The 20,364-nt window shown below is 39.4% G+C and overlaps 1 protein-coding gene across 2 annotated transcripts in view; it reads left to right on the plus strand.

Moving 5' to 3' along the window:
- UNC5C (unc-5 netrin receptor C) overlaps nt 1-20,364 on the plus strand; it is a 389,709-nt gene that overhangs the window by 335,618 nt on the left and 33,727 nt on the right. Inside the window, exons 8-11 of one of the 2 annotated variants that reach the window (XM_024736099.1) lie at nt 8,905-8,961; nt 10,972-11,163; nt 12,183-12,527; nt 15,590-15,677. In XM_024736099.1, coding sequence (XP_024591867.1) covers nt 8,905-8,961; nt 10,972-11,163; nt 12,183-12,527; nt 15,590-15,677 — 682 coding nt within the window. The remainder of the gene's footprint in view (nt 1-8,904; nt 8,962-10,971; nt 11,164-12,182; nt 12,528-15,589; nt 15,678-20,364) is intronic. The other variant, XM_024736100.1, reaches the window with a different exon arrangement.

The raw sequence follows: 20,364 nt of genomic DNA on the forward strand, positions 1-20,364 counted from the left end.
TACCAAGACCTCATAACTTTTAACTTTTATAATCTTTATAATGAATTTGTAGTAAGATCTGCTCTGTTATGGTTGGCATATAATGGTTTAATCCATGCTTGCCTCTTACTTTTGAAAATAGCAACCTAAGGACTATATATGTGGCTTGGTCCAGAAATGGTACATTGTATATACTTATGAATACACTCAAGTAGATTATTACGTTACCGCAGCTATTCCTACAGACTTTGGTTTTTAATCCCATTTGAAGATTGGAGTCTCACATAGAGATATGTTAAGAGTTCAAATCTGAATTTAGAATTACTCCTTCTTGCCGAAGAGGGTTGATGCCACAGTAGACAAATTAGAAATTGCAATTTACAAACAAGAACTGCCTAGAATTGTGCCTGCATCAGTGAACTTCCTGACTTTGGGAAATTAAAATGTTATGCAGTCTGCAAATTTAGCACTTTCTACTCATTAAAAAATTTACATGTCACCCTGCTCTTCCATTAATTCTCACTTACAGAGGAAGTGGCAGAACTCTGTGTGTGAATTGTAGTCTGGACACACTGCATACTAGGGCCCCCAGAATCCCAGGTGCATTTAATGTGAGGAAGTAATTTACTTTACAAATAGGCTGCTCTTCACTTTAGCCTGGTGTGTTTATCAGGGCTAGGGTAGGCATTTGAGAAGGCGTTAGTCAGTTTCCAGTGAAATTCTTGTCAACACAGCAGTTTGATAGGAAAGCATAATTGTGAGTGTCAGACAGTGAGTGCTTTTATCTATAGTTTGGAAGAAGTTGATGTCATAGCTGTGTTTGTATAGTCCTTGATATGCGAAGTATCCCAGCTGGGAAATAAATATTCTGTCTGTGGACTGGCTGCCCGACACAGTGCTCTGCTGTCTCCGGTATAATGAGTGTGGTTTACTTTTTCATTTTTTCCTTTCTGGTAAAACATTTTCCTGATTTTGAAAGCACGGATGTGGTTAGGAACTTTAGCCCACAGAAACCTGCTGAACACCTAGGGAGCCCCAAACAGATTGGTGTGAGAGAACAAATGCAAAGTCTTCAGTTTCCAGGATGCAAAGTAAACTCTGAGGGGATTAAGAAAGGTACCACCTTTCACAACTGCAGCAAAGCTAGGACTCCTTCAAGATCACATAGGGGCAGGCCAGCGCTTTTGCTTGTTTTCTTTTTGCCTAAAAACCCAGCAGATAGGGTGATGTATGCTAGGAATTGGCCTCTTTACTTCAGGACTTTTCATCACTTTACTTTTTCTATCAGATGTCTTTAATACTATGGATTTATTTATCACTGCCTTTGGATTTAATAATTTATCCTTTTTCTGAAGGAGCGTTGATGGGAATAGAAAATACTGCACTGAAAACGCTTGGGCAGCTGATCTGTGGGTTTGATTTTACTCAACTGTTGGATTAAATTTCAGACATTTATTCGTCACCTTCTGTGGGTCACGAGATAAGGGTTTTATATTTGAGATGTCCATTCCCTGCTGTTCACTTTCAGAAGGGTGTGGTTGTCAGTGTTAGGAACAGGGCTGAGGATCAGTTAGTGAAGCATGGCCCACTGTCCTGTGAAAGCTGGAGCACAAATTACCGTGGCAATTTAGATAACTGACATCAGTGATAAGCAAATGTTCTTTTCAATTTTTGTTGTCATGTCCTAGGATTTATGTATTCATTTATTTGGAGTTCCTTAAGCCCTTGTCAATAAACAAACCCTCAGAAGAGTGGTAAATTATAATAAATGACTGTGAGGGTCTTTGACAGACCTGACCTTTGACATCATTAGTGCAGTCCTGATGGGCTGGTTAGATAAGAACCAACCTAAAAGAAAAAAAAAAATCTGGTCATGTTTATTTTGAATAGCCCTTGAGGTTTTTAATGAGAACATTTGCATCAGAAGAAATGTAATTGGAATGAGAAAAGTCACATATGTTGGCTTGGTGTAAGGTCACTGGCAAAATGAAAGACCAAGCAGCCAGGTCAAGGAGAGAGGAAAATCCATGGAGAAGAGAGATTCTTCTAATGCTAGGGTCATAAAAGTGAGGACAGATCTTCTGAAGTGGCCTATTGTACTTCAGATAGATAAATATTCTAAAACTAACCAAAAGCTTGATGATTTAAAAACAAGGACTTTTACAGAACACACTTAATGCTTTTATAAATTAGAATTGAGCTATGTCATATTCATAATTTATATGCTACTCCCCATATGAGATATGAATTCATCATCTATTTTATTTAATCTTCACAATATCATAAAATCTGTCTCCATGTATTAAGGCCATAGACACAGCTCCATATTGAAATATAATAAGTAACCTTGAAGGCAAGCAGGAACACCGTAAAAAAAAACTCCACCCATCTTCCTTTTGGCTACAAACTTGATAGCTAATCTAAAGACAGAGTTAATTCCAAGACAGCTACGTAAAGACTTTCCTTTTATGTCTCTCTTAAATCTGGCTCAATGGTTCTCAAACTCTAGAGAGTGTAAAAATTACTGTATCATATATATATTTTAGCTTAAAGGAATTGCATATGTAATTTTAATTTTATTCACTTTCCACCTAATATAATGACTTAAGGCCCTGGCGTTAATTGCTTCTAACTCCGATTTACTATGTTAGACGTGGCAAAACTGAAGCAAAATTGACCTGAGTTCAACTTAATAAAACTCAAAAGGTACAAAAAATAATCTTACAAACAGAACTTTTGATATCCCGCTAATAATAGCTCTATCTTGGTAAGGAAGGAGCCGAGGCATAAAATTGAAAGAGCCCACCAGCATCCACAAGTTAGTATAAGAGCCAGTATATGAACTCACATCTGTCTCATTTTGAAATAAGCCTTTTTCCATGTGGGCTCTTGGAGGCTGAAAGCAAGTGGTGATCAGCTTTCATTGCTTTAAAATGTGATTTTCTTCTTATGTGTAGTGTCCCTTCAATTTTTGATGTTTATTCCTTTTTTCCTGTTGGCATCATTTTTGAGGGAAACAATGTTTCTCTTTTAAATATTTACATTTATGGTAGGTTCTGTGCCAAATACAAAGTGATTATCATACATTAACAACGACATCATTCTAGCACAGCTCTCCAATTACATTAGAGTAGAGATGCCCAAGTATGGTACACCTCTTTGCTTACCCCACACTTGCAACAGAAGACACTATTTAGAAGTTGTTTTATTTAAGGGCGAAAATCTCTGTTTTAACTTTCTCATGGGTATCAATGATAACATTTCAAATGGAGAGGTTATTTTCTAGTCTAAATAATTAGCATTACCTCATTCAATAACTGAATTGCAAATTAAGCCATGAACATATCAAGCCCTTTTCTATTATTTCCTTGTCTCTCCTCATTCAAATCTATTCATTAAACAATACGTATAAAAATGACGGGGCTGTAGCCTAAGAGCTGGGATCTGCCCCTTGCTTTGCTGTTTCACCAGCTTTGTGATGTGAGGCAAGTCCCTTCATTGCTCTGTGCTCTGGCTCCTCTGTCTGCAGGTACAGAGGGGTTAGAAGAAGGAATTCTAAAAATGATCTATTTTAACTCTAACATCCTGGGGGTTTGCGAGTTAGTAAGGGCATAGACTTGGTTTTGAGGAATTTAAACCTGGCTAGTGATGCTTGGAAGTTCTAACGTTTCTCACATCGGCATATTTGCTTGATAACTTTTCTATTAAAACACTACTTATGGCAGAAAAACAGTTTGCATTATCTTTTTAAAAATTTAGTCATAAAATCATCATTTTTACTATTGTCTATTATTCATATTGCATGACAAGAAAATTTAAAAGACTAGAAATATCTAGTTGGTGTTTATTAGGGAAATGAAGATTTGCATATAGTTCCTGGTGTTGTTCTGGAGATTTCCCAAATATAAACCCACCAAACAGGCTGTATTCAGACATTGCACAATTAAGGGCCATGTACTTAAGGATAACTTGATATTACTTGCTGGTGTATAAAACCAAGGAAGGCTCACTTTCGTTTTTAAGACGCTTGGGATGGGCTTTCATCTTTTATAACAGTTGAACATCAGCTGAAAAATGTGGGCAAACCCCATCTCTAGTCTAAAGGATGACTTGGTGAAAATTAGGAAAGTCATTCCTTCCTCAAGTCATTTAACTACCGTCAGCCGCAACATTGTTACATTAACAATCCAGATCCATGGTAGACACAACCGTGAACAGGGCCTCCCAGGGCTGGACGGTGCAAAACCTGCACATTGTCAGCTTTACTCACAGGAGGATGGAAACCAACTTTGAGTCTCAGCACTTTCCTTAACTTGAAAATATCACTTCCCGTTTTGGGGACCGATTCTCCTCGTCTGAATAGAAGTTGAACTGGATAATCTCTTAAACAGATGTTTTGAGCAGTTATGACGTGGCTTAGCATAGAAGCATTTCACCAACTATTTAAGAGCAGCCCACTGTTGTTCTGTGCTCCTTCTGTCAGTCCATGGGAGGTGATTTTGAAAGTTGTTATCAATGGAGGTACATTTTGTTCCAGACGATTCTTCCATGGCAAGACTGTTCCTCCCATTGCAGGACATTTAGTACCCTTGGCCCTCACTCACCAAATGCCTCAGACAACCCCCTAATCATTATGAGAAGCAAAAACACCTCTTCTGCCCTATTTCCAAACACCCCATTTAGAAGTGGCACCACCTCTGGCTGAGAAATCATTTTAGTATCAAGTTGCTCTCTGGCCTTGGAAATTTGCTTCTGAAACATGCCCTTGTATCTTTGCCAGAAGCCACAAAGGCCAGGAATAAACCTCTTTAAAAGGAGAGGGTGAAAGAGTAGACAGTACTTAAAAGAAAGCCATTTTTTGTGGCTTTTCAGAAAAACTGGGCTCCTTGTCTCTGTCATAACTAGGAATCCTGAAATTCAAACAAATTTCCTACAGATTTTATTGAATAATAGGCTGTGTCAACTCTACTGCTCTTAAGAGCCATCGTCTCTGTACTTATAAGGCGCATCATAAGGATATTGATATGGTTGTCACTTACTGATTGCGTTCAATGTACCAGCACTTTATAAATCTCATTTATCCTTTCCACAACTATATGGAAGTGCATATTTATAATCCCTTACACAGATTAGAAAACTGATGCTTAGAGAAATGAAGTATCTACTTCGACCAAGCTCTCATAGTTAAGGAACTGACAGGGCTAGGATTCAAACTGAAGTCCATGAGATTGAAAAACTCAGTTTCACTGCCTTGGCCAATAGCTGAGGTGCTTTTTCAATTGACCTGCCTTTCAAGCAGTAGAAAAGTTAACTGAAATCCCTAACTTATGAACCAGGCTGTTGATAGTGACACTAAAAACAATGATTTTGCCCTGTGTTCTGCCAGAGATGCGATTTTTCATTATTGCTAGGACTGCTCTCAACAGGATCACCTCATTAACTGAAGAAATGGTTCCCTGTTGTTCCGTGAAAGATGGATCGGATGGAGAAGTATAAAAACAAACTCTAGAAAGTGGTTCTATATTCCCCTCATTTGGGGGATAGAACAGTAATCCTCTTCTATTCTGATACCCAGCTTCCTAAGTGATGTTTTAGTTGTGTAGTTGCAGAAGGGTTTTGAAAAGGATGGAAAAAGTTTTACAGAGTTGCCTTCCAAAACTCTTTATCAGTGTTTCTTTAACAGAGTAAATTGGGGTGTTGAACCACATTGGTGAGTGTACTTAATACTTGTCTGTTTTAAATTTTCCCACGTAGGAAAATAACAGTGTGGCTAGATTGGTCACTATTAGCTGTGAGAAATAACTAATAGACTTTTTTTTTTTAAATTTTAGAGGAACCTCACGTGCAAACACTTCATTAAATATATTGATACACCTATTGACAGACATCTCCCAGGCCAAGTTTTGTAGAAACCATCCGTAAAATTCTGTCACTTTGCTGCCCAAAGTGATCTTTTCAGCATTACGTCTGATGACAGGATTTACATTTCAGTTAGAATAAAATTGAAACTCCTCCTGGTGGACCACCAGGCCTACAACATCTGGCTGCTACCCACTCTGAGCCTACCCCTTCCCTCTTTCCTTTCACTCACTACCATCCGACTGCTTCGATTTATTTTATTTACTTACTTACTTACTTTACTTACTTACTTACTTTACTTACTTACAGTATGCCGGCCTCTCACTGTTGTGGCCTCTCCCGTTGCGGAGCACAGGCTCCGGACGCGCAGGCTCAGCGGCCATGGCTCACGGGCCCAGCCGCTCCGCGGCATGTGGGATCTCCCCGGACCGGGGCACGAACCCACGTCCCCTGCATCGGCAGGCGGACTCTCAACCACTGCGCCACCAGGGAAGCCCTCACCTGCTGAATTTATTACACATTTTAGGATCCTCCTGGACCGGGGCACGAACCCGTGTCCCCTGCATCGGCAGGCGGACTCTCTACCACGGCGCCACCAGGGAAGCCCTGCTTCGTTTTTATGTCAGGAATTTTGCATCCACTGTCCCTCTTCATGGAACATTGATCCCTCCAGATCTTTACTTGGCTGATTCTTTCTCCTTGTGCAAGCTTCAGTTTAAATTTCATTTCAACAGAAAATTCTTCCCTGATTCCCTAAGTTGGTCATTTTTTAATCTCCAATCACGTTACATTTTTTTTTTATTTTCCAAGAGGACTTTTTTGGCATTTGAAATGACCTTGATAATTTTGTTTACTTGTTTATTTTCTGTTAAACAAGAATGAAAGCAGTGACTTTTCCCATCTTGTTTGTCATTGTGCCCCTATGCCGAAAATAGAACCCAGCATATAGTAATAGGGTTCGAGAGTTGTTTGTTAGGTGAATGAATGAATGAATGAATAGATTCCAGTTCTGTGCCTGGAAATAGAAGTCTCAGATAAATTACCACAAGGTACAAAAGTATTTATTGAGCAGTCCAGATCTACAGAAACATGGGAAAGTAGAGATTATAAATTTCCTTTTTATTATTCCTTGATCTGCCTGTCAAGAGCCGGGATTCTGTTGGGAAGTAGAGATGAAAGCCAAGGAGAACCCAGAACTGCTTCACAGGGTGAAATTTCAGACCTATCTCTCTGGAGATCGGCTTCTGCCTTTACAAGATACAGCTCTTCTGCTTACTCCAGCAGGCCCACCCTGATTCTTATCAAAATTTTCATGGTGAACATCAGACCATCCCCAAATACCCTATTTGACACTTGTTTCTGGGCCCTCTCACGTGCAAAGGAAAACAAAAGAAGAAAAATCTTTTGACGTCCTTCCACTTAAAATTACCCCTACAACAATGACATCACTTATCTGGTCCCCTGGACTAGCAGTGAAATTATATTGTCTTAAGTCTTTGGGTTTCAAAAATAACCTTTTTTCTTGTGCCTGTGTATGTCCCAGATGTCCTTTTATTGAGTTCACAGAATACAAATGGAAAAAGGTTATTCCCAGACAGAAGTGTTTAAAAATGAAAATCAAACCTAATGCATGGACTCAGACAACTGGAATAAGGAATATAATATTTATAAAACTGAGTAGGAGGTTGCAATCATTGCTCTAAAATAAATCATTAAAAATTAATTGAGAGCAAACCTGTCTGTGCTACAGCAAACCTCTCTTTCATTAAGGTAGCACTGCATGTTTCTCCCGAATTAGTTCCCCAAAATAGGTAAATAGCTTGTAAGAACTGCGTGTTCAGCAAATTACGGAAGATCTACATAAGGCACGATTTAGAGTTACCTTTGGTGTTAAAGCATTAGAGGCCTTTAATTTTGACCCAATTAATTGTGATTCTTGCAGTTTCTCTACATTTTTTGCCCTTGAGTATTACTCGGAAAGTTTAATTCACATGGCTTTTATTCATCTTCATTCCATTAATCCAAATGGTGCTGTGTCATTTGATTAATTCATATGTTACAGAATGTTAAATATTAGGAAACCGTGGGTGCCAGCTATGTGATACTTGAAATTTTTCCACAGATTTTCATTTCAAGAAGTTTATGTTCCACATTTTAAAAATGTTTTCTCCCAGTCTTCTACTTCACATTATTACTATTATTTACTGTTATCATCATCAGTCGTCATCATCACCACCAGCGTCATCAGTTTCCTCCTTGGAATACACTAAAAAGAAAGAAGAGTAAAACTGCTAGTGTTATTTCTGCATTTACTGTTGGGATGAGGTTTTTATTTTGCCCAATTTACACTATTCCTCTGAAGCCCTAAAATAAACAGCCTTATAACCTCTAGGCCTTATTGATTTTTGAACGATTTCAAGTAAAAAGCATCCAGTTTCCATTGCATTGACAAACTGCTCAGTCCCTGGGCAAAACCTATTGGATTCCTATTAAATGGAGGGACAAGAAACAACTGAAAATCCAAAAGGTAGATTTGAGATGGAAGGAGGAGAGGTGGTCTTACTCAGCTCTGTAAATGGATATTTAACCTTTGACCAATGACGACAGGCCTTCTTTAGTTCTATTAGACCGAGAGCAAGCTGTTATGATTAAATAAAAGAGGAAAAAACTGTTTAGACCCTTACTGAATATGTCCTGGGAATTAAGGCATATGGCAGGGATAAGGAAAAAAGATTTTCCTTATGCTAATGACCCTTGATGTCTGAAATAAATTAGATTCATTAGAGTTTATGCTCAATAAAAGAAAGACTTTAAGCACTCCAAAGTTAGTGACTCGAGACCAGTTTGGGCTCGGAAATTCAATCTGCCTACTTATTAATTCTTAGTGAGGCTCCAGAGCAGACAGGAGATGCAAAATCATAATTCTGTACTGAACCAGAATTTTAAAGGACCCAGGTTTCTTCTCCTTTTATTTTAATTAAACCATTTTTCATGCTTCTCATTTTGTTTCCCTCATTAATTTGATTTTGTTCCCATTTTTGTTTCATTTTTTTGTTTCTTTTCAAGGTTTCATTTATCCTATTTCAACTGAGCAGAGAACCCAGAATGAATATGGATTTTCTTGTAAGTTTGATGTTTGGTTTTTATGTTGCTGAATAATCGTTTAACGTCATTGCCCCCAGTTCAAGTTTACCTTTCTTTGGATCACAGATGTGCACACAGGAAATAGGCGCCTAATATATTCTAACATGAAAAACAAATTAGATTTTCACTGCTGAAAAGAAGAAAGGGTCATTTCAAGCCTCTGCCAGCTTTAAAATCTATCAGTCTCCCATTCAAAGCTTAAGTCCCAGTAGCTGACAAACCATATCATGAAATACGTGGATCTAAATAAAGGGCAGCGTTCAAATGCTCAAAAGAAAAGGGCTGAGAAAATGCAGATCTGTTGATTTAGAAATCATGAATATTGAATAAGTAATTACAGCCTGGTAAAGTAAAACATTAAGGATTTAGATACACTTTCTGACCAGAGTTCAGAATGCTGCTGTAGGGCCTCAAATAAAACCCAGCAGCAAAGTGAAGTCCGCGCTTTGAAAGTGGTGCTCACACAACCAGGAGGGCTTGGTATGTCACTGGTTTCCTGAAAAGATCCGTCAATATTGACTTGACTGATGCTTGAGCAGGTATTATAGAAACTTTGGGAAAGACAGTTGTTTAAAAAGAAGGGATTCTTTTACATACAGTACATTTAAACACAGAATCCTAAAAGAGATGGAGCGATTTCCCATAGGGAATTCTTTTTTACTGTCACTGTGTTGAAGATACATGACATGAGAGTGTGGGTGATCACGTGGGCCGGTGGCAATCAAAATGAAGAGTCGTTTCACCACATAAACCACGTGGCTGTGAGTCTTAGGAGAGAGTAGTGGTTCCGTGACTTTTAGGAAGCCATGGGACCTACCAACCTGAAAATTCCCTTCCTGCAAAATGCACATGTATAAAATTGAGCATAAAAGGTTGTTCTTGACCATCTGAAGTACCAGTTTAATCACCTTTCACAGTGCCGGGAACAGCTTTGGTTAATTTTGCTGACGGTTTTTGTGGGTCACGGAAGACTAAAGATAGAGACTCAAAGATGTCTGAGGGATTCAGGAAAGGTTTAATTTTATCGGTTTGTTGTCTTTAAATTATCAGCCTTTATCACCATTTGCCATTGGATCAGAGCATTTTCTGATGCCACTAAGGCAACATGCAACATTTACAGGATTTTCTTCTTGCCTTACCCAGAGATAGACCTCCCAGCTGACCTCACACCATGTTAATCAAATGCTTAATTGCCTTTTTGGGGAGTAGGCTGACCTTTCTGATTGCTGAACCAGGCCTTTATCTTACTGGGTACACCATAGAGCTGTATTTTATTCCAGTAATGAGTAGCTCAAATGTAAATCTCTGACAAGTAACCGTGAGAAGCTCAGGGTTCTCAGAGGTAATACCGAATCTGTAGCAAAAGCCTGGAGTTATCAACATTAACCTCTGCTCCCCAGATCTGGGTCTTCTGAAAGCCCACCTTTCAAACCCAACATGTTTGCTTCCAATGTTTGCTTTGCTTAGTTCCATTGTTCCCACCCACCCCTTCACTGATTTAGGGGAAAGTGCGAAGAGTGCTGTGGAAAGTAATTTGTGACTTGGAATGATACTCAGAAAAATATTCTGGTTCAATAAATATACAGATTCAGAACATGCCAGACGTTTCTAATAGAGTGTTTATGTTTATAAAGAACTATAAGAGAATTCAAAGCTGCCTTCCAAACTTTTCCACCTGAAATTAGTAATAAACTTTTTTTTTTCCTGTGGGTTGAGAGGGTTTTAGCTCCAGTTTCTTTTTACGCCTTGTAATAAATGGTCTGTTACGTTGCCCAGTTTAAGATAATTTAGTGAGTGGATAGATGTAGAGTGAGAAAGAAAAAGAAAGAAATCAGAGATAATTTTCCACTGAAAGACCACAGTTTTATATAGCTTTGAAGTTAACCTATAAAAAAGGCAATAAATGTCTAAAAAAGTGATAGCAATACCTATGTGTACTGTGGGCAATTTCTCTAACCATTTAATTCAATGTCTCCTTCTCCCCTTTAGCTGCTCCTGATTCCGATGATGTTGCTCTGTATGTTGGCATTGTGATAGCTGTGATAGTGTGCCTGGCCATTTCTGTAGTTGTGGCCCTCTTTGTGTATCGGAAGAATCATCGTGACTTTGAGTCTGATATTATTGACTCTTCTGCACTCAATGGAGGCTTTCAGCCTGTGAACATCAAGGCAGCAAGGCAAGGTCAGTTGACATTGCACTTCCCACTTGGACTTATGCATGTAAGCAGCCTCCCTGTGTGTCTTCAAAATCAGTGAAATCACCAGGTTGGAATGCAGTTACATCAGCTGGAATGTAAACTCCATGAAGACAGAGATTTTCGTCTGTTTTGTTGATTATAACAAATTAGAGTTGACAAGGTGCACAGATCTTTTTTTTTTTCCTTCTCTAACAGGTTGCTCTGTCATACTTTTTTTTTTTTAATATATTTATTTATTTTATTTTTGGCCGCGTTGGGTCTTCGTTGCTGCACGCAGGCTTTCTCTAGTTGCGACGAGCGGGGGCTACTCTTTGTTGCGGTGTGTGGGCTTCTCGTTGCAGTGGCTTCTCTTGTTGCGGAGCATGGACTCTAGGCACGCGGGCTTCAGTAGTTGTGGCTCATGAGCTCTAAAACGCAGGCTCAGTAGTTGTGGCGCACGGGCTTAGTTGCTTTGCGGCATGTGGAATCTTCCCGGCCCAGGGCTTGAACCTGTGTCCCCTGCATTGGCAGGCGGATTCTTAACCACTGCGCCACCAGGGAAGCCCTCTCTGTCATACTTTTAAACTTTTATTTGAAGAGTACACAGATTGGTTGATTGGTTTCTTGAGTTTCCTTTTTTTTCCTTTTGATAAGACATCTTGTATTGCTATGAATACAGTGGTCTACAGATGAACCCAAATCCAGTATAGACAGGAGAAACTGTTACCTAGTCAGCTAGTGAGGATCACGAATCCAATTTGTTGAAATAACTAAGTACCATAGACACAATAAGTAGACTTCAAGGCGAAATACAGAATGAACTTGTCTGTTTATTTGTAGCCAATAATAAAACAGATCCTAGTTATCTAATTGCGCTGTTCTCAGCAGAATTTTAGAGTCTATCCAGTGCTAATATTTGTTGACTTGCTTTGCTCTTGGCTCAGAAAGTGTTGGGGGGCGTCTGGCTAGTGTAGGTTGCTTGAATGAAGAATGCAAATGGACGTTCCTTCTCCTTCTGACTCAGATCTCCTGGCAGTACCCCCAGACCTCACGTCAGCTGCAGCCATGTACAGAGGACCCGTTTATGCCTTGCATGATGTTTCGGACAAAATCCCAATGACCAACTCTCCAATTCTGGATCCACTGCCTAACCTGAAAATCAAAGTGTACAATACCTCAGGGGCTGTCACACCCCAAGATGACCTCTCTGAGTTTGCATCAAAGCTGTCCCCTCAGATGACCCAATCCTTGTTGGAGAATGAGGCCCTCAACCTGAAGAATCAGAGTCTAGCAAGGCAGACGGACCCATCCTGCACTGCATTTGGCACCTTCAACTCCCTCGGCGGTCACCTTATCATTCCCAATTCAGGTAATTCTTAAAGGTCTTTACATTGCAGAGACAGAGCTTGAAAACTTATTCTTGTGCCCAAATCTTTATCATTTGTTTTCATGAGGCCTGAAAAGTTAAATGTATCCTGTCTAACCCAAATCTACTTTCGGTGTAAACCAAACATTACCTCAGTCAAAATCAGCAAAACCGTTTATCTTTCTCCAACCAGCTCTGAAAACACTTCCTCTAGAAATATTACACTCACAACTTTCTGCTGAGGCGTGATTTAGAACTGTCATTGACCTTCTTTTTAATAGCGCTTCAGAAGGCAACATTAAGACAGAAGCCCTCACTGTTGTCATCACACTTTAAAAGGACAAATTAATTAGAAAACATATCAGTTGGTTCAGTTCCAATTTCCTACAGGAAGCAGTACTTCAGAATACGGATTCTTAGATGATCAGAGGACATGATAATAGACATCAGGTCTTCATTTGTTAACTCTTTGTTACACGGTCTTCAGGCTCAAGGTATATAGAAGGTACTCACTCCAACCTCTGATGTATCTACCGAGAATCACAGCTTCGTCACGTGTCTTTTTGTAGTATTACTCAGCTTTCAGTTTGTTTAGTTATCTGCTTCTAGAGCATAAAGCCCCATAACGCTCTTAAATAGTCAGCTGAAGTTGGTGACTCGTAACGTTTGATTAAAGTTTGGTATTCATTAATCAGTAGTTGCAATGGGCTGGGAACTATCAGTTATGAGAGGGCTTAATGGATTCCTCTGTAAATGTACAGTAGCTCTTTGGGATCAGACAGATTATTTTGTGAACACAGTAAGAAGAAACAGTTTGATTGAACTAAGGTTTATATGTAGCATAAGAAGAGAATATAATTTGTAAACAGCCATAGAGCCAATATACAGAACCAGTTGGTCTTCACGTCTGAATATGAACTTGTCTTTGACTCTTCCTGTAATTCAGTCCCCCATTTCAGCACCTTGGCAATTTTTTACCCCATATCTTTAAAAGTATATTTTAATAAATTGAAATATTTAATGGAATATCATTTTTCCTTTTTTTTTTTTTTTTTTTTTTTTTTTTTGGTGGGCCCGGCGCCCTCCCCCTTTGTGTGCCCTCTCCCGTTGCGGAGCACAGGCTCCGGACGCGCAGGCCCAGCGGCCATGGCTCACGGGCCCAGCCACTCCGCGGCATGTGGGATCTTCCCGGACCGGGGCACGAACCCGTGTCCCCTGCATCGGCAGGCGGACTCTCAACCACTGCGCCACCAGGGAAGCCCCCGTTTTTCCTTTTTTAAAATATATTTTACATAGCTGAGATCACACATTACATAAAGTGCTTTTATTCAGATTTTTCTCACTCTCATGCTATTGCATGCGTTTTAAAATCATGATTTTAAATATATTTTAATAGTCTACCAAATGAATAGATCAAAATAGACTCTATTGTTCTTTCACTGTTTAAACACCATATTATTCCCAAGACAGTTTTATTTTTTCATGATATCCACTGGATTCTACCTCTCCTTTGCATTTCTACATCTGTCACTTTTTCACATATGAATTATTATAAAGTCTTCTTAAGCGGAAAGGAGGGAGCTAGCATGTTTTAAATATGTTCTGGGCATCGGTGACCTGCATGCATTATTTTATTTAATACAGTAACGGTAGTCACCTAATAATGTGTCAGACCTTATTCTTGTTACTTTACATCCATAGTCTGTTTCATCCCCGTAACAAACATAAAGGTACATTTCATTGTTCCCATTGGAAAAAATAAAAAGACTGAGGCTTGGGTGCCTCGTGTGTGGTCTTCCTGCTTCCACTCTGTGCCTCACCAAACCATCCTGACACGAGCGTGACATCCCACTTCCCACAGCACCACAAGGCACATGTTACTTCCCTTCTCAAGAAGGTCATGCCTCAACACTTTGAACCAGATATACAAAGGCTTTGAATAACTATACCTCTTTAACTCTCTGTCCTTTACTCTTGAGACTTTCCGACGTGGTTGGGCAGGTTCCTTATTGTCTTGTGCTCACATGGCGTATTCCATTGCCTTGCTAATTAAATAAGCAGAATGCTGTCTTTTACTTCTTGGCATTCACAGCATGCAAAACACTGTCCTCACAATCATGTCTGTAACGTTTTATTGAGTTGAAATTAACTGCATTTATTAGAATAAAATCATGGAGCTAAGTATCTTCAAGTTGCTGCCCACCGTGAATCACTCTCTGATGACACCGCAGCGGTGCAAGCCCATGGTTCCTACAGTGTGGTCTACAGACCACCATCATTGCCATCACCTGGCGATTTGTTAGAACTACGGTTTCCCCAGACCTGAATAGAAACTCTGGGCGTAGGATCCAGTAATCTGGGCTTTAGCAAAACCTGCAGGTCATTTCGCTGCAAGCTCAAGTTGCAAACCACTGCTATCAGCACAGTTAACTTAGAACAGAGCTCGATCTAATAGTCCTACAAAATGCACCAATTAGCAACTAAGTAAAAACTTGCTTGACCTGCTGTGACTAAAACTAGCAGTTGTGTTCACTCTCTAGAGTTATGTATGATGAAAGCAGTTCTTCACCAATTATTATTCTGTTGCAGGAAAACACTGATGCTAACCAGATACTTCAGAAATAAACATTTTTTGATACTGTTGAGGTTAGCATTTCCCTGACTTTGAATCTTGTGGGGACTTCTTTTTTTTAATTAGAAGCGATACATCATTACAGCTGTTTGAGATTTTAAGAGCAGTTGTTGGTTTTCCCCTCCTTTTACAAGGAAAACAACAGTGAAACCATCTGTCTATTCCTTAAATAAAACAGGAGTTTAAAAATTGTATCATTCCTTGAAGTAATTCCATAACAGTTCAGAGGGAGCTGTGGTAACAAATAAGGCCAGTAAGGAAGGAAAGCAGGGCAGGTATGAATATGTACACGTCTTTAGAGAAAAAGCAGCAGGATTATGGCTGTGTGGCCACAGAATCTCCTCATTCCTTTTCACTTGCTTCAGAGGCATTCTGGGAAGTTCCCTTTTGATTCCTAGGTCTTATGTGACTGCTTTTCTCTTTTGCTATTCAGGAGTAAGCATGCTGGTTCCCGCTGGGGCCATTCCCCAAGGGAGAGTCTACGAAATGTATGTGACTGTACACAGGAAGGAAAATATGAGGTAAATATGCTTTTTCTGGTGCACTTGACTTTATCAATGTCTGACTTGGAGGAGAATTGTACATGAGAAAGAATAAACCCAACATACTTTTGTCCTTATTGCCCTGCTTCTGGCATGTCCTTTTTCACCGAGACCTGGAAAAGGTCAGTTTTTACTTCTCTTTATCTTTGAAGCTCCGGACACTTCTGCGGATCTTAAAATATGGGCAGAAGGCCAGAGATCTTTTCCCAATTGGAAATGTGGCCATGTTAACTGAAGAAAAAAAAATGGCCAGAAATGTGATCCATAGATTGTGCAAGAGATGCAAAGAGACATCAGCTTCACATGGCCTGGTTCGGGAATCCATCCTGTTGCCATTATAGGGTTAAAGGCCACAGAGAATTAGACAACCCCTTAATCCCTGATTTGCCATCCCCACCTCAGCCTAGCACTTTATTCTCACCTGCAGATTCTTCTTTTCGGGACTGTCTTCTAGCTTTTAAGTGTTATCGACCTCTCCTTCTTATGTTTAGCATGTATAAAATCTATATTTCTAAATGGATCTAGGGTTGATTAAAACTAGATTGAATCTAAGGGCTATTTTGAATGTGTCATAATCGTAAAGACGAAGTTACTTTAAGTAAAAATAGCAAGAGGAGTTTCAAAGTCCTAAATTCACTTTTCAGTTTGGCTTCTAACACATTGTTTCTGGTCTTTCTTGATTAGTTCTCACATAAAGTGTGTGTGTTAAACAGTGCTTTATAGGCCTGACTGATGAATGCTTCTAAAGTGCACTGAGATCTTAAAATAAGAGATGACGTTGACATGAAGATCCTTACATGTAATTATCATTATTTTTCCTAAGGGGGAAAGGCATTGGTTCCTCTGCCCTGAGCTCTGAATGCAAAGCATGAGTGACAAATGTATAACTAGGTTTTCACTGTAAGGCATGATACCTTTTCTCTTCCCCTCTGTCATCCTCAGGAAAACATCTCTTTTGAGTCTCGTTCTTCAGTAGCTGAAAAGCTCCTCCATCATGCTCTCAGGTGGGGATGTTGGTATTTGTAGTCTGTAGGAGCCAGAACATTGTTTTCTTCGGGTGGTGTACTTTCACCTACACAAACACTAGCCTGTCTAAGAAAATAATAAAAATTCCTTGAGCGTTATTCATGTGCCTTAAATTTGAGCAAGAGAAAATCACAAAGAGGCTTGTATTTGCTCACATCAAATATTAATTTTTCCATTCTCAATGCAAAGTAACATTCACAGGCCCTCAGAGTGCCCTTCTTTTGCAGCAGGAGAAATGAAGATTAGCAGACTCCAAGATCCCTTTATATTTTTGTTTACTTCTTTCTTTTGTCCAGAGTCAAGGTTAGCACTAAACTAAGTACATCCATCCCTCAAGGCCTTTTGCCAACATGGACGTTTTGTTTAAACAGAAATGAGTATTGGCTTGTGCTTTATGCTGAGACGTAGTGAGGTGTTCGTGGTCTCTTATTTTTCATCTGATCACCATTATCTTTAGATGATCAAGCCTTAAGGGGCTGCTACAGGGCATGCTGAAACTGAAAGACATGGGCACTCAGGTGCCTCGTATGATTTTTCTTCCCACAATTTAGTCGCACCCTGACCAGGATGATTTTACACTTTGGATGAAGGAGGGAGAAAACAGGAAATTGATAAAGCCGGACACTTCTGCTTTTAGTTTCCTCTGCCTTTGACTTTAAAGAAAAGGAAACTATAAATCACTCTTGCTATGCCTACCACCTGAAGTTAGGTGCAGAGGGAATTCTGTTGATAAAAATGAAGCTAGAGGAACCTCAAGATCTCAAAAAAATATATACGCACAGAAGACCATGAAACAAGGAAGAAACAAAAGACAACTGTCGCAAATAAATGAGGAAGTCCTCTCCACTAATTTTCTGTTGTGAACTAGATACGTTTTTCTTATAAAAACACAATGACAAGAATGTTGTCTTAGGGTATAGTGATAATACAAAACATAGCTACCATATAGTCAGCATACTTTTTGTTTTGACAAATGATGATAAAATATACAATACTTTTTATTATAAATTTCATATAGTCAATTGATTCTCCCAGAAGGCTTTCACTGAGTTTTGCCAAGCTCTTTTACGGTTATAATTCAGTCAGGCTATGAATAAATGCTTTATCGCTATCTGATTTAGCAAAGAATTTATGTTATTGATGAACAGAGGCAGTTCTGACCTGCATGTTCATTGTTATTTTCTTTTACATTTAAGACCAAAGTGAAACAAAAAAGATATACCTTGGAACTTCACTTATTCGTCAATGACATGAGTGAATTCTTTGGGTAGTCTGACGATAGTTTTCGAATACTGGAAGAATATGCTTTGCCTCAATTTTTTGGTGCTATTTACGATGTACATCCACACACACGATATACTTTTAACTGCATTAACATTTTCTTAAGTCTAGGAAGTCAACAAAACAATAAACTTTAATTTCATTTATTCCTCACTACAACTCTGCAAGTTATGATGAGCTCCACCTTTGAACATGAAAAGACTAGGGCTCAGGGAAATGGTCACAGAGCCAAGGTTTCACAGTTAGCAACTGAGGGAAGGCAGAATTCACACCCAGCTTATCTCCACGAAAAGCTCCTCTGCTGACATGCCATCCCTCCTCCATAGCACCCAGTACACAAACAGAGCCTCTGCCTTCTTATTATAGAGCATTGCGGGACACAGTTCCTTTTTATTGCTCACCAAAGACCCTTTCTAGCCTAACCTGATCTTAGAACTTCTTTCAGAGAAGACACTGTGGGGACAACAGGAGATATGTTACTTCAAGGCGTTTATAGGAAAATTCTGATTGTTTTTCTCCATCTTCCCTCTCTCTGATTGCCTTTATTGCATCCCAAACTGGGTGTTTTTCCAGCTGGATGGTATCCAGCTAGTCATCTGGTGTTGTGAACTGTCTAAAGGGAGGTGTGAACTTAATTGCATGTGGCAAGTGAATGTGACAAGAGGGGGCCTTATCATTACGGAATATGCTCTGAAAGAAAGCACGGGATGGTAGATGAGCAGCCTGAATGAGCTTCAGAAACGGGACAGGCTGTCTCTGACCAAAAGGGATCTGAGCTGTGAGGCTGCGCTCGTGATTTCTACTTCTGCTTTACACATCCCTGGAAAGGCTGCAAAGCCTCCCCCCCACCCCGCCACGCCCCCGTGGATAAAGTTCCCACAATTAACGGCACTAACATGGACCTTTTTGCCTTGTTTCCAGCAGCAGTTTAAAAAAATGAATCTGACTCAGACTGAAATTTTGCCTTTCATCATTTCTTATTGAAAAACGAATTGAAGTTATGAACGTTAATTTTTTTCTTTCTCTGTATTCTGTACTTGCCTAGCAGTTTTCTCAAAAGGCCAAAAAATCAATTTAGACATTCCAAATATAAACTGTGGGGAACCATGGAAGGTCTTTGAGCAGTCAAGTGCTGCAGGAATAACAGTGCTTTTAAAAGACTGATGTGGTGATGGTGTGTAGGATGAATTGGTAAAGGAAACAGAAAGACCCCCCTCAAAGGCTGGGGGGCCCTGGTTGGCCCATGGCAGTAATCAAGGTGTGAGGGGTGGAGGGAAGGAGCCAGGCCTGAGTCTGGAGAATGGAAAGAAAAATATGTTTCAGAAGAAAAAGTGTTTCACAACTGATTAGAAGTGTGGCAAAACACAAAGAATGTATTTAGGAATCAAGCCCTGGGCACTGCGAAAATTGTGAGAGCAATACGAAGGGGTCAGAAGCAGCAACTGGTTCAAGGAGAGAAAGGACAAATTCTGATTTAGCTGTGCACGGTGTGCGCGACAGGGGACGTAGGATTCTTGCTGGAGACGCAAATGGGAAGTCACCAGTGAGTGGATCTTCCAGGGAAAAAGTGCAGAGGCAGAAAGAAGAGGACTGGAGAAAGAACTTTGGGAAATATTCTTATTTAAGGTTTGGGTGATGGGCAAAACTAAATAGAACGTGAAAGGATAAGGCAGATAAATAGAGTTGGCATCTAGCAAGGTGCTTAATACATAGTTGCTTCTCAGTGAATATTTTTGAATGAAAGACTGAATGATTGTAATCATAATAGGAACAAATCAAAGGTAAAAAGAGTTTCAAGATGGAGGAGTGATTGACAGAGGTATTACTAAAATTAAACTGTAAAGAAGGAGAATGATAATTTAAAAGTTATTGGATTCGTCAACTTTAGGACATTGGTTGCCTTAAGGATTTTTTTTTTTGAGGATGAAATCCCAGTAGGAAGCATTTAAGGTGTTAGTGGTGAGGCAATGAAGACTATCGTCATATTTACTGAGTATAAATAATAAAGTAAAATGTTAGGATAGTGGGCCAAAATGTCTTTTGTATGTAATCATATAGCAGAAAGTTTTCATTTATTTTAATGTATTGTTTGGAACTTTGTATAATAGTAGGTGACATTTATTATTTCTCAGTGAAACTCAGTGATATTATCCTTTTAGGTAGAGTCCTGAATTTCTTGTTTGAAGTAACAGCTATAAAAAGACTGAAGGTAGAGGGCGGAAGGGTGTGGAATCCAGGTATATTTAAATCTTATTCTCTCACTGTTCTCCACAGTGTTTATTTATTGAAGTCCTACTTCTAAAGAAATGATTCAAGGTGATTCTTTTCAATGGGAGGAAAATTGTTTTTAAATAAGTGG

Source organism: Neophocaena asiaeorientalis, unplaced genomic scaffold, assembly GCF_003031525.2.
Source record: "Neophocaena asiaeorientalis asiaeorientalis breed wild unplaced genomic scaffold, Neophocaena_asiaeorientalis_V1.1 scaffold7, whole genome shotgun sequence".
Classification (NCBI taxonomy): domain Eukaryota; kingdom Metazoa; phylum Chordata; class Mammalia; order Artiodactyla; family Phocoenidae; genus Neophocaena; species Neophocaena asiaeorientalis.